Here is a 15,627-nt window from a genome sequence, read left to right as displayed (position 1 = left end):
TCAAATTTATTCATATACTGATTTAAAACAGTCATTAGTTTGAAAAAAATTCTGAATTTTTTGTAAAATCAGTCATGCAATAAAATGGTGAAAATGTTAACAGCTTATTTAACTGATCAACAGAAGGCAATAAATAATAAATCAAAATATACAAAAAACAAACAAACAAAAAAAAAACAATTGTACCATGTCCAGTCACTTACTGAGTCAAAAGCCCAGAACTAAAAGTCTGTCTTGAAGCGAATTTTAAAGTTAGACAACAATAACTACAAGCACTTGTGTTTTTCATGCAACATACTGGTTTTCCTCTTTTTTCAGTGGTATGCGTCACTGACTGTGTGCATTATAGGGGATTTCTTTTTTTTTTTTTTATAAGCTCTTGTATACATAGCTGTTCTGTCTTCCAAGTGTGAACCTAAAGGAAAATAACAATATATTTACTGCCCCCCAAAAAGGGTTGTTTTTTGCAATTTAACAGCATGTTAAATTTCTGCCCTCACGCTGATGTTTTCTTGCAGCGAGTCTGGGTGACCATTTTCAAGAACTGAATGGTAGAACGCTCACGTCAGTGACAAAATGCCAGCAGAGCTGCTGTTTTAGAACTAATGATGTTAAGCCTACATCATTATTAGCGTTAGCTTCTAAAACCAGGAACACACGTGCCTGTCAGAAAAGTAGTCGATGTTGGAGAAGAAGTATTTGTGTTTGGTGATGTGTCGACCCACACACTAATTGACACGTGCGATATAGTGTTGCCTCCATGTGTGAAAATAAATATTCGTCTTTATAGGGACTCACTTTTCTCTTCAGACTCCGGGCTGCTCTATCAGAACTGGTCATGGTAACATACAAAGTACTCTGCGTTGGCAGCACAATCGACTGCTCCTTCACTGCCTCCACAACCACCCAATTTCAAAATGTTGACTAATGGAAGTCAAGTGTTTTAAAAGGCAACCATGTCTCCTGTATAGCAGGAGTTTGCATACATGGAAAATCATGCTCATGATAATAAATCAGGTTTTATCCAGTATAGAATTCTTCGGAGTTCCGTGTAAATAAATAAATACATAAATAAATAAATAAATAAATAAATAATATCGTGACATTAATTATTCACGTAAATTACTTTAAATGTTAACCTCAAATTAAATACAAATTGTAGTTTCCTCCAGGACATTTTGAAGATAGACTTTGAGGGCTGAAGCATAACAAATAGGATAGAATTATATGTTGGAATTAATCTGGATTTATTTTGTGCAAAGACTACCATGAAGTAAATCGTATTAAGGGAAAAATGTGTGAATCATAAATGAGGTTATAACTGGTTTCGTTGTGATTGCCAGAAAACCGATGTTTGCTGACATACTGCAAAATACATCATATTGTTGCAATGTCAAACTGCTTTTGCTGTTTTTGAAGTTTATCAAAAGTCAAATCATTTTAATTCCTATTCAACTGTGATATAACAAATGGATGCAACAAAAAAGATGTATGTGAGGGAGAATAATAAATAGGGAATAATCTTTTCCCTAATCTGCAAGCATGGCATCACTGAAAGATTGGACAACAGCTGTCTTTCTGCTTGGCCTGACATGCAGCATTCTTTTATCATTTTCATTTTCTTCTGTGACCTCCAGAAAATACAAAACCATAAAACTGCACTCACATTAGATGAATACGTCTGAGTGCGTTCTGCTCCAAGCTAAGTAAGGAAATGCCAAGCATAAATGCACTTAAGAAAAAAAAAGAGACTTGAAACAAATATGAGACATATTCTTCGTTTGGTTTTAGTTGAGGAATGTGTTGTTACCTTGCCTGACTGAACTTCTGTCTTTCTTGAGGAACAAATCCAAAGTCCCTGACCTTATGTTTGTACCTCTGGTTTGTACACAGTTAAGCTTTGTGCCAGCTCTCCCAGCACAACAGCGCCTGGATGTCCGGCCCACAATGTGAAAGCCCCTCGATTTGTTGCCCCGGCCCCCCCATGATTGACCCTTTATAGACGGTATCCACTCAGCTGTGACTAAGTGACTCTCCCTCCTATGTGCTGTGTTTTATAATGAAATCATTCAGCCATGCGCAGGAAGTCCCCTGCACTATGTACCCTTGAAAGAATGCCAGTTATGTCTATCCACTCACACATGGCGAGCCCGCTGAGGGGGGAGACACCCTGAGTTAGTAACTTAGTTCATGGTAAAACACCAACATATTCTTTTACCTGTTCTTTTTGTTTATTGTTATGCATAAAATCTTGTTAAGATAGTTATTACAAATGTCAGTGACAGTGTTATCAAATCTAATCAAACAAATCACTTCAATCTAGTTCCCCTGTTAAAAGGGAAGTCAAGCTAAAACTTTACTTCCACACGAGACTATACACAGCATTCTTATCAATTTTGTGTTTGCGAAATATGACTGAAGCAGGGCAGCTCGGTGAGACAGTGAATAGCACGTCCGTCCTACAGTTAAGGGGATCCCGAGTTTGAATCCACCTGGCTCCGGCCTTCCTGTGTGGAGATTGCAAGTGCTCCCCGAGCCCTTGGCTTCCTCCGGACATACTAAATTGTCCTTATGTGTGATCGGGTGCGTGAATGGCCCTTCGTCTCTGTCTGCCCTGCAATTGGCTGGTAATCAGGTCAGGGTGTCCCCCGCCTACTGCCCGAAGCCAGCTAGGATAGGCACCAGCAAGCCTGTGACCCTTGTGAGGATAAGCGGCTCTAGAAAATGGATGGTTGGAACTGAAACAGGACGATCAACCCGTATTTATTAAAGGGACACTTTAAGATTTAGACCATTTTTTACTAAACAGGAATAAATTAAATGATTATCAGTTTCAAAAACGTTCAGATGAATGTTCAGATAAAACAGTTTATTTTAAATATAATCGTAGGTCTTGTTAACATTAAATTTTATTACATGGGGGCATTTCTCCAGAGGCCGCCTTGTTTGTCATAGCTACGGACAATAGTAAATGCAGCAACTCCTGCTGTCCGTAATGAAAAACTGTCAATTCTTGCACAGTGTCCCTTTAAGCCACAGAGGGCAGCCATTTTATCACTTGCTGTCAACTGAAAAAGACGTCAGAATTGCTTGGGTATCATGTAATCATGGCTCAGTTTGTAAAGGTCCTACCAAACTCAGAAAAAAAGGTGAGGTGTGATTTGTCATGAACAGAGCCCACAGCCTGAAAATGTCATTTTCAGTTGAGAGCAATAGTCAAAATGTCTGCCCCCTGAGATGGATAAAAATGAGACAGTCTTCTGCTCCATTCATATTCCACAAATGGAATATTAATCAGAATTTGTGTTTACCTTATCTGGGCTGCAAAGAACTTATAATTGCAAAGCTAATTTTCACTCAACTTCTACTTGAAAAAAAAAAAAAGTGTGAGGAAAAGTTATCAGGGTTTAAACCTTCATCATTAAAGACAGTCTGTGTACACAGCTGGTTCCTGTTTCATTTTCCTCTTGGAGAAATGGCTGCGTGCGTGTGCGTGTCCGTGGAGATGATCCTCCCTCTGCTCCTCTGGAATGTTTGCAATGTGCACAAATAATAAGAAGATCTGTTGGAGTACCTGCAGATCTGTGCTGGGGCCTGCTGCGGGCCTCAGGCTGCATGACTATCTGAGCCGGTGGATCTGTACACACGCACACACACACACCAAACTCCCACATGTGAAAAGAACCACAGCACACTGGCATTTCTAAGGGTGTAATTAAGTACCACATACTGCTTTTGTGCCATGAGCTATAGGAAAAGTTAATTCATTGCAGTGTCACAGGATTTTTTTCTGCCTCTGGAAGAGAATAAATTGGGTGTAGACTTGAAAAACTTTGCTTCTTTAACTAAAACAAACCAGGCAGAAAGTGTGAGCAATGCATAAAAAGTTAGGTTTGATGTGATTTGCGTGAACAAACTTTTAAAGTCATGCCAAAAAATTAGCTTATCCATTATTTCAGCCAGCAAATAAGAAAAGAGAGGAAATAAATGTGAAACTTGAAGATCAAGCTGTGAGAAAAATCATGAAAGGCTGAAATGCAGGGGACTTGTGAGTCTGGTTTACAGATGCAGACCACAGTTAAACATTGTGTTTAATCCCTGGTGTCTGCAACCTGTCGTAAATCTCTTCGCAGGGTTCAGCATGAACAGGCATGCTTAGATGGTGCCCAGCTGTACGCACGGTCAAAGTACCCCCCCCCCCCCCCCCCGCTGAAACTCAAGACGGCATATTAACTGTAAAACCAAACCATTACCATGACCTCCTTTCCCCACAGTTAGTGCACATATTGATCTACCAAGCATCTGAAGCAGGTGGTTTCATTGGGTGAAATGTTATACCTGCTTAACCCTGTACACGGCATGGCTGCCATTGTGACCCACCAAGAAAAACCACAAATCACATGCACGTGGCCCAAGCGTAGAAACAACGGATAATTCGCTGTTTAAGTAAGGCATGCTAAACACCATCCCGTGAGCTGCCCAAATAGTGATGCGTCCTTGACTTGGCTGAACATACACAAGTAGTAAAAGAAACCAGCTGCAGCATAGCGAGAGGCTGAAAATATCACTTTCCAAACATATATTGTCGGTTTTCGCTCTGAAGATCAATGAGCCTTTTTAAAACGTCCCAATTTAAAATAAATAAGTAAAAAACTTGTGCCGCGTAGTAGTGAATGCCTGAAGAAATAATCCTGACCTTCAGTCACTTTGCTTTGAATACATTTCGCTGTTCAAATTTAACCTTTGAAAACCATAAACAAAGCCCTTATTTGAGAAAAAAAAATTCGGCTCCAAGCAGCGTATTCTCACATGGGGAGATGTATTTTACGCATTTACTGAACAGATGAACCTGTTTAATAAAGCCCTTGATTTAGGTGGAAAACTGAAATGAGAACTAATTTCAATTTAGTCAGGAAACAGCAAATCCTTTTGGAATCATGTCAAATGATGTCAGTTGTCTCTTCCTTCATAATTCCTGGTAAGATTATAAAGGATTAGCATTTTCCCGTTGTAGCGTGCCTTTGGCTGACAGGATGGCTCAGAGGGAACATTCATGCCAGTACCACGCATTTATACAACACAATGAAAGCACTGTAATGATCCGCACAGTGGCTTGTGCGAGCTGCTAAATGTTTGACGCGTCGTAATACCAGTTCAACAGCACACAGTGTTTTAACATAAATTAGTGTATTTAAAAAGAGGGAGTGTGACAAGATATTTCGGAATGTTACAATGCACGTTAAATTAGTGGGCATTTTACTTGCCAAAACAAGTTGGTAAGCACTATTTACAACATGGACAATGGGAATGCTACACGTTTAAGGCTTAATGAAAAGAAAAATACATGTGCCATGCTGCCCATATGGCAACTGACTGTGCAAAAAGATTTTCTATGAAAGCAGCCGGACCCTAACAGAGAGAAAGTATTAAATAGTGAACTGTAAACAGTAAACCTTGTGAGTTTATCTCATCTAGATTAAATACCATATGGCAATAATCCAATGGCACACGGAGCACGAGGGGCTATATGTTACCCCATGCAGTCATGATTATAGCCTTTACATGTGATCCTAATCAAGGAAGTGTACAAAGTGGGTTTCATAGTGAGATATAAATCAGCAGGGATTAAGCAGGCACAGACAGCAGTGAGGGAACTGCAAATGTGGAGTAAACATTTTTTGAGTAGAATGTCTTGAAATACGATTAAATAAGTTTGCAAATCAATGTCAACGTATTTGCAAAATGCAGTTGGAGGTATTTGCAAAGTATGTTTAATCTATAACCATGATATTGATAAAATGGAGGTTAAGTTGTGAAAACGTCGCGTTTTTTAAGAAGGTTTTGATGTGATAGTAAAATAGATAAAAATGCATTGTTTTTTTTTTTTTTTAATTTGAAAATGAAGGAAGTAAACATTGTTTTTTTGGGCAATTTTTATAGTTGTATTAATTTAGCACCACTCCACCATTTTTCCCATTAAGCTCTGGGGTGTGCGGATGTGCAAAGTCAATAGCAAAATAACAAGTCATTACACATTAAAATACATTCAAAGGTATTTACAAAGAATTTTTACTCCACATTGACGGTTCCGTGCTTCTGTAAGCACAAATAATTATAAAGCAGGCGTCACATTTTATCCAAGAGGTAGTTCTGTTCGAGACCGAGCTGTCTGCTCATCTTTGGCCACCGAGTCCTTCGAGAAGGCTCATAGCTGGCCGTACTTCACTTTGCAATGTAGAATGTGCTTGTATATCCTGTCTATCCTGTCCTGGAGGACAGCAGAGTGCTCGTCTGAGAGAAAACCCAGCTTGGCTGACAAAGGCTCGTTGTCCCTGTAGAGCTCCTGCAGCCTTCTCCTCGAGTCTCTCCCTTGGTGGAGCTCGGCCACACGCTGCGCGGTCCTCTTCCTGAACACGCACACGGAACTCAGCACCGTCTGGTGATACTGCTCCCACATGTTCAACACTCGGAAGCCGTGCACTAAGCCGGCTTCGTTGTCAATAAAAACCAGGTCCCCGCGGGGGGTTTTCAGGAGGTTGTTGGTGTCCCTCTCCATGACGCGCGCATCCCACTGCAGGCTGAAAAGGTTGCTCACCAGCCGGTCAAAGTTGGCTGTCATGTAGTCAAAGATGATCAGGTCGCTCCACTGCATGAGATCCACGAGCTCCGCCGTGGTCTTGTTCAACTGCTCGGGGTGCAGCCCGCTGCTCTCTTGGCGTAGCGGGGCAGGTGTAACCACCCCGCTCATGTTGGAGACCCACTCGGTGAGCGAAACGACGGCGTGCTCGCTCCATTGTAGTTCACCTACGCGCGTCCTCACCGCCCCCCATTGTTCACTGTAGGTGTTCAGCTGGGACAATACCAGGGGGGGCACGTTTGTGATGCCCAGCAAACAAGCGAGGTAATAGGTCAAAGTTTCACCTTGCACCTGATCCGCGTTGATCCCGTAGCGCACACACGCTTTGGAGCCATCCGCGAAAGTGGCGAGCTGATTGGATACCCTGCCGCATCCTGGCTCCAGCTTCACCACGCGCGCTGCCCTCGCTCTTTCTCGCCAATCACGGGCGTATTCCTTTGTGAAGCCCACCGGGAGTAGATCCTCCAGCCAGGCGCTCCAAAATATGCCATCCTCCACGGGGGGGTCCACCTTGAACGACCCCCCTCGTGGAGTCGTCTTAGTCCCTTTCACGTGGTCGTGGCGACTTCCCGCCGGGTTCTCGCTTACGTTACGAGCCTCGCGTTGGGTTCTGTGTGTCGCCGGGACAGCAAGCAGAGTACGGAAAGTTTTGGCGGAAAGATCGACGGGGAGTTTGGGGTAGAACGACCCACCGCCCGGCACCGTGAAGCCCCGTTTGTGTCGCTCCAAACGGTCTTCGAGTGAGCTCCACACGTAGAAAACCCCCGCGAATGCGCCCAGGAAGAGCACCGCGAACAAGTTGGATGCCAGAACCCTCATGGTGAAGACAAAAAAAAAAAAAAGTCTTCCTCGATTCAAGCCGCGGCTGAGCTGGGGCGTCCGAAAGCCTGTGCGCCGCCTGAACCGAGAGGCTACCCGGCGGACTGCTTGAGTATTAGACTGCAAAACGGTTCGGTGCTCATCTCAGATGCTTATCATAAGCATCTTCTTTGCCGAGACATTTTGGATCTGTCCTCTACTGAACCCTCTTCATCGTTACTCTCTGGTGATGGAGTGGCTCTCTGCCCGTGAACACCTCGCGGCTTCTCATCTTCCCCTCTCTCTCTCTCTCTCTCTCTCTCTCTCTCTCTCTCTCTCTCTCTCTCTCTCTCTCTCTCTTCTCTCTCTCTCTTCAGCTAACTGGTGCGGGGCGAGTTTGATTTGCGGCGGTGTTGGCTGGTTGAGAAGCTAGGCGGTGAGACACGTGATTCAAGTCCGGGATTGGTGGGAGGGTCGTGCGGGGGAGGGTGCAGGGAGGAGCAGAGCAAGTGCACTTCGCGCTGTGTGCGCGCCAGCGCCTGAGTGCGTGTGTGTGTGCGCGCGCGCGCGCGCGCGTGTGTGTGTGTGTGTGTGTGTGTGGGGGGGGGGGGGGGGGGGTCCTTTTCATGTTATGTAAATTTTAACTTCTCACTTTAAGTGCTTTTCGGAAATGGAACACATACAGTATCTTGCACAAATTCCCGCCCAGCTAATCCACAACAGTTAATCATATTTCAGCACTTAAAGAGATTCAAAGCTTTGATCAAGTTTACATAAAAAGAAGCAACTAAGTAAAGACGTGATCATAATGAACCCTCTTCACTTTCTGGCCACTCCAACAGCTCATGTTTTTAAAGGAAACTTTTGATGTAATTGTCGTTGGGATTTTGCTAGTGTCAAGTTCTCAGAACACTTGATACTCTTCCACAATGTAATAATTTAACGAGCATATTTAAAGACACATAAGTGATCTACATGCAAACTGTGAATCTAATCTGTCATAAGAACATTTTTTATGACAATCAAAATTGTGACATAAAAATCATAGCTAAAGAACAAAATGGCTGAAATGTCTTCGCTTGCTATTTTACTTGTCTTACCTGTTTGTGTGAATTTTATTACATGAAACTCAATCGACTCACTGTGGATAGTATGATTAAAAAAAAAGAAAAAAAAAGTAGGGGATGCCTAGCTCTCCCTCACTCAGGTGTTGTGTCACTGTTGCAACCGCATGAAAAATTTTCTGACTAAGGCCCACAATCATTGATGGGAAAAGTACACCAACTTTTCTTTACTTTAGTTGAAATACAGACACATGTGCCTTTACTTTAGTCAAATTATAGGCACTAGTGTAAACAAGACCGGTAAAAAACCCGACTGGTAAAAAAAAAAAAATATTAATTCCATTTTCTTTGTACATAAAGGTTTTTAAAAAAAGTAAAAGTACAGGCTCTTAACTGTTATAATCTTCTGCTTGAAATTTTTAAATTACTGGAGCGACAGTCAGCATTGGTAAAGGTTTAGCATTTTCTGATTAATTTTGCTGAATCAACCATTTGTTGATGTTGAGATTAACATTCTGGATCAAATGTCCTTGGCTTTGCATAAATGGCATCTCGAAGGAGGTAAGTATTCTTGACAATGGCCATACTACCTGGCCTACCACAGCATATAGTTTTCAAAATAAAGGTTTGGAGCAGCGTAACAACCTAAAAGCTTCTAAAACACATGCTAAACTGCATTCTGGGAGAGAAAAAAAAGTCAGGTTGCATTACTACTCCAATGTCAATTGGCAAACCATGGGCAAAGGAATTATATGTTTTCAAAAATTGTCAAAAATTGCAGAGGCTTAGCTATCAATTGCTGTTGGCCTCAATTACAAGTGTTGCTGTTGGCCTCAATTACAAGTGATGCTTGAAACAAAATGGAGGTAATAAAGAAGTGACAGGGAGTTTTTGAACACTTGTTTGGACACAATGTTAATAGTACAAATATTGATACTTGATACAATGGGAAAAAACAGCTAAAAATAGCTTCTTTATTTTGTACATTCCAAAAAAAAAAAGCTAGCTAAATTGAGCTCAGAATTTTATTCCCTAAAAAATGTGAAAGAAAAATGCGGACATTTTCAGAAGATTGAAAACGTGATTAAGTATGCATTCCTTAATTTATCACGTCCATATAGATAAAATTGTGGGCAAAGAAAAAAAACAACGGAAATCGACAGCTTTCTTAAAAAATGCCATGCCATATAGCTCAGAGATAAGATATATATATATATATATATATATATATATATATATATATATATATATATATATATATATATATATATATATATATATATATGAAATATCACTTTTTCATCTTTGCATTACAGTTTCATTTTGATTTTTTAATTTGACTTTTTATAGACAGGAAAATTATGAGATGATTAGGGCAATTAAGTTATTATCAAATTAATCAGTACAAAATAATTGCAAACATTTGTTTTTACTTTGAAAAAATAAACCATCTTATCCTTTATTACTGACAATAAGGACCAAACCAGTGCAAGAATTTGATTTCATTTTTGTTTTGCATATACTGCACAGTCAATTTAAAATATTGTCCTGTTATTGAATAAACAAATTAAATAAAACCTTATCTTATTCATCAATTCATTGAGAAAATAATCAACAGATAATTAAGTTATTAACATATTCCTTAGTTGCAGCCCCAGAAATTGTCAACCTGCCAATATGTTAGAAATGTTTTGAAATAGTGTAAATTGTAATTTTTGGTAGCTCCCACCCAAGCCACTAAAAGACACAACATGAAACATACTCTCATGCTATTAATGATGACAAAAGGGCAAACATGTTGATTATTCACTAAAGAATATTTATAATAATTAAGTAATGAAGAACAATAATTAATATTGTCTCAAAGATGTGAGATTTTTTTTTGTGTATGCAGGTACATGTTAGAGCAGAAAGTGGAACAGGATTGCTGTCAAGAAGTAAAAGTTTCAAAGGTGAAAGACTTGGTGCGTGAAATAGCACCAAGCTTTTGTTTGTTTTTGTTGCTGCGTGTTTCGGGCTTTTAGGAGTTTCCAAGGAGATAAAGTGTGTTTCCAACAATGCTCCACCGATCAGCCATTCAGTCTGTATCTTACATAAATTATTTCTAAGTCATATAGCCAAACTCAGCTCAGTTCAGTTTCCTCTCACATGTGGGCATAACTAGCGGTGTAGAAAATGGAAAGAACCTTGGTGGTGCACAAAGCATTGACAGTAATAGCGCTCATATCTCTGTGATGAAATCTTGAGCCCATTGTACTTAACTGATTGCATTTTTTTTAACACGGTTCACAAAAATGTAAGTCCTTCAGTAGACCCCCGCTTCTCCAATCGTTTGTTGAGAGCTGATTCAACCAAATTAGTCTTCAATGTGTCCGCGCCCCAGATAACTAGATAGCAAAGCTCTTAAAAGACATTCTAAATAAGTAGCACAGACAAGGTCACTGAAGATCTTGAATCCATACATATTAAAACTGTGCACATGAAATGTTTCATGTGTGTGTGTGTCCAAAATTCTTCTTTACATTGGTTGAGTTACTTAGCTCAGTTGACTTGGAACTCAATAAGTAACTAAATAACAGCAACAATCTCCTGGGGTCTAGACACGGGAAATGAATGAGGCTTAAGTGCATTGCTGGAATTCCATCTGATCTGTGTTGGTTTTTGGAGTATACATGTATGGACTGGATCACTGTGCAGCAGTCCAGGTACTAGTGGTGTCTCTTTTCTTCAGTGCAAGTATGGGTATGTTCACATCTCAAATCTATCCGTTTCTTGCCAAGTGTTATCTTGCATGTCAGCATACCTTGGAGCAACCGCCTGTTCTGCCACATTCCTCCCCCACTCTTCCTCATAAAAACCCAGAGCGCTCCCCAGAGGACCTTAATGCTGGGCTAGCTTTTCTCCACATGTCACGACCGCCCGTGGTCAAGCGGTGCAGTGACACAAGAGAGCCCAGCCGTCTGTCATCCTGTCTTGCAAAGACGCAGTGCGCCCATCAGCAGCCGTCTGAGCATGCCACAGCTGTGATGCGGTCTCGGGTTCTCTGCGTGGTGCCACTCTGCCCGTGCAGATGGCCAGAAGAGAGGACATAAAACTCATTGGTGATCAGACAGAGAAAGGGAGAGTGCCTAGTCCTATGTATCTTCCTTGATTGCAATTTTGTATATCCCTTGACATTTTGCACTTTATCTTATAGACTGAATAATGAATGTGCACGTTTTCCATTGACGTTGAAAGCTACAATTATTTCACAGTGCCTGACAGCTATTCATGCCATCATAAATCTGATGCAAAGCACAGTTTAACCGTACACACGGATAGTATACATACCCATATAAAAATACCATGATTTGGTGTTTTTGCACTGGCACACAGATTGGTGCATAGATAAATTCCGAGCGTGAACACAGTTGGATTGCTTCTCGGAGCAAGTCTTCTCATTCTCTCTAAAATTGGCACACAAGAAGCCAGACTATGAAGTCTGCCACTTGCTGAAAGCAAAAACAGAATTTGCTGGAGTCCATGCAGGAAGTTCAAGCGCACAAAGTATGTATATAAACTTCCATAAAAAGCTGACCAGGGCAATCATGATCACCGCCGTGAAGTGGGCACTTGAAGACCACCTTCCATCTACTTATCAGATAAACTGAAGTGTAACTTAAGTTTGATTTTCAACTACAATTTAACAGTTTCTACTTAACACAGAAGATGATGGATCCATAAATAGGACACAGAGACAATAAAATTGTGAATTAGTCTTGATTTAGCAATCTTTGCACATTTAGCTTGAATGCAAGTTACAGTACACAGAGAAGTTACCAATTCAAAGATCAGTGACGTGACATAGATCACAAACTCTGTTGAAGTTAATTCCAAAAGTGTTTGATGGGACTGGAAGTGGCAGTATGCTCCTTCCACACTCCAGCTCCTTAGTGGCCCAGCCAGGCTCCTCCTGTCCGGCGTCCAGGACGCCCACCGGATAGTCAAGTTGTTTTCCTACATCCTGGTCCTCCCTTCCACTCACCATATTTTTGGTGTTTGTTTCCTGTTTGGGGAAGTCTGGTATTCATCTCTTCAGGGGAGTGTTCTGTCATGTTCTGGTGTTTTGATGATTTTTGGTTTTGGTTAGTTTTGTCGTGTCATGTCGAGTTCAGGACGCACATATTCTGTTGCCCCAAGACAGATGGGATAGGCTGCTGTACGTCCGTTCTTAATTTGTTTTGCCTATGACCAGTAGCGTGCTTTATGGTTTGGGCCCCTATAGGATTGAGTTTGATGCAGCTGGTCTAGCTTAACCTGAAAAAGGACAATCCATCATATTGTATTGTACAGTTATTCCTTCGGTTGTATGCTATTTAATATTAGTGGAGTTTTACAACCTTGATCTTAGTTAGTATAGTAAGTTAGTAAGTTAGTATAGCATTTGCTGTATTTGTGTGAGCTGTGTTTATTCTGTAACCATTGTGTGATCTGCAAGTCTGCAACACACTGATTTGTGTGACACTACCATGTACATAAATTACCAGGGTAACTTGAGAGGTAGACCCTGAATTCCTTAACAATGAGGCCCAACTGATATGAGATCAGAACAACCTTGAAAGAAGAATGTCTCCCTCCACAGGTGGTTAATTAGGGTGTTATAAACAACAATGTTTAAGAAATGTAAGACTCTGCTCTTGATGCTTTCTCATCGACACATGCCTGTAGACTGCATGCCACTTTGTACCCTAGAATTTGTTCATTATGAGGCAAAACAGAGAATACATTTAAAAAACATTCTTGAGAAATAAATTCACACTTACGTTAACCAATTGTGTAGTTGTTTCATTCTCATTGCTGTGTTTAATGCCATCTTAAAACTAGGCTCCTGTTGACTGTTGACTGCTCTCTGTAGGCTGAAGTCTCAGATCCACAGAGTAGAATGTTGCTATACAAATAATTGCCCTATACAAATAACTGAACTATTTTGCTCTATGCTTGGCATGCAGCCATCAGAAACATCCCCATTTTTTTTCTGTAGTGCAATTTCAGGAGCCTGTCCTTGCCAATTTTCTCAAACTGAAGCTTAATGAACAATCAATTAATGGTTACTAATGAAAATAGAGATGTCAGTAAATGCTGCATTGCTTTTTCAGTCATGGAGGAAAAATCAGGATGCATTTGGTGTCTTATTATATCAGTAAGAATAAATGTGAGAGATGGCAATATCTAGCTAAATAAACAACGACAGTCATTTTGATGCACATGGGGATTCTATCATGTGAGGAATCAGGAGAGCCTATAGTGTCCAGCCTCTTGATTAAAGCATCGGTGTCCAATCTCCTGGATTTCACCCCATTACCTGCATTCCAAAGCCCCTATTAAATAAATCAGTGAATTGTTCTACTTTACCTTCCTGTCAAATGACTATTGACTCAAGTGCGCTTAGTGTGTTGTTTCAGTTCTTGTCTTTAAATGACCGTAGAAAGGACTGAATCTTGTGTTAAAGCATGTGATGATTTTTACAGATAACATGCACCATGTCGTACTTATTGTTACTACCTTTAATACTAAGTGTAGTGGCTCTGCACAGATGAGACGGTCAGTAAGAATTTGAAAAGGTGGTTTCACAGTCTTCTGACATTACAGCAATAATGTCACAGCTGGAGGCTTAATGGGCGAACAGCATGAACTGCTTGCTCTCATCAGATCAGACCGGAATGAATCTTTGGTATGTGCCATGTGCTACACTGGATTCTTTTGTTACACTTGTCGTCTGTAGATTTCAAAGCAAACAGCCACAATCATAGATTACACCCAGAGCAGAAGGAACTCAGGCATTACAGTATTGTTTGTTGAATACAGTAAGCCATTCAGACATCTAAGATTATTTTAGCAACATTAGAAGCACAGAAGGGACCTCAATGTAAAATAAGATACAGTCATCTGCCACCTATGAACATAGGTAGCCTATATGACCTGTGTCTGTTTATTGCCTTTCGACTTAGAGGTTCATGGAGAGTCAAATACAGTACGCTGTAAAAAAACAATATGGTAAATAATAAGTCAACAATATGGTAATTGTCAAATTGAAACAGCTAAAAGCCGCAAAATCCTACATGAGAAATCAGCAATGTAACCACATGAATGAATAGGGTAATAATACAAAACTTTAACAGTAAGAATATGCAATAAACACATAATATTTCAGTGAAAAAATAAGTTAACATTCATGAAAATATACCGTAGAGTCACAAACTATACGGTAATGTTCGTCCAAATTAACAGTAGAATTCCACCAAAATTTAAAACTCTTCTGATGTGTATGATTGAATTTACAGAAAGAAACGGTTGTACATTCTACAAAGTAACACTTTAGTTTCCACTGGAAGAATGGGTTAAAAACATGACATTTTTCTAATGTTTTAAAGCATGGACTATTTTCGGTCTTCAAATTCTATTTGTTGACTCATTATTCCTAAATTTATCTCAAAACTACCACATTTGTGTATGTATCACAAATAAAGTATATAATTTAATATTTCGATTGCAAGTGGTTCAAATACTGTCAGATATTTGAGCATTGTGAGCAGGTATGTTGCAGAGGCAAAGTGGCCATGAGTCGTTTCTCTGCGAACCTCATGACTTGTCAAACACTGAAGTCAATTCCACAGGTGCCACAATGATGGGAAAGAACTTGGAATCTGTGGTTTGGCTTTGAAATTCTGTACTTGTTTATCTATATATTCTGACACCAGTCCTGGAACTTTTCCAAAACTTGGAGTAAGATACTGCTCTGTGATTGATTGACGATTGTTCTAGGGTGTACCATGCGTCTCGCTCAAAGTCAGCTGGGAAATGTCATCACAAGGATAAGTGGTACATAAAAATAGATGGATGGATCCCTGCTTTTTATTGGACAGCAACAATGTAACCAAATGGTATTCAACATAGCAGGATGTATTCAAATAATGATGGAAGTTCTGAATAAGGCAGTGGTAGTTTTGCTTGAAGAAAAAAAAAGGCACAAATAATCGCTCCCCTTGAATACATGTTCACCTACAAATAGATACTTGCTACACCTGGCAATTATTGTAACCCCCTTGTTCATTGTTTTGTCAATTTGGCTGCTTTGAAAAGGGTAATCAA

The 15,627-nt window shown here is 40.3% G+C and overlaps 1 protein-coding gene across 1 annotated transcript; it reads right to left on the bottom strand.

Moving 5' to 3' along the window:
* Positions 1–5,170: 5,170 nt before the first annotated feature.
* Positions 5,171–7,771, bottom strand: fjx1 (four-jointed box kinase 1). Its single transcript, XM_088416200.1, has one exon. The coding sequence runs from the start codon at positions 7,454–7,456 to the stop codon at positions 6,206–6,208; it is 1,251 nt and encodes a 416-aa protein (XP_088272326.1). The 5' UTR covers positions 7,457–7,771; the 3' UTR covers positions 5,171–6,205.
* Positions 7,772–15,627: the final 7,856 nt, after the last annotated feature.

Source organism: Hippichthys cyanospilos, chromosome 6 (assembly GCF_059441005.1).
Source record: "Hippichthys cyanospilos isolate Australia breed blue-spotted pipefish chromosome 6, RoL_Hcya_1.0, whole genome shotgun sequence".
NCBI classification, from domain to species: domain Eukaryota; kingdom Metazoa; phylum Chordata; class Actinopteri; order Syngnathiformes; family Syngnathidae; genus Hippichthys; species Hippichthys cyanospilos.
The sequence above is the reverse complement of the archived record's forward strand: the minus strand, read 5'-3'. Positions and strand labels throughout refer to the sequence as shown.

What these genes read in the sequence shown, in the direction of transcription:
- fjx1 (XM_088416200.1), bottom strand. Translation starts at nt 7,456, where the DNA reads ATGAGGGTTCTGGCATCCAACTTGTTCGCGGTGCTCTTCCTGGGCGCA.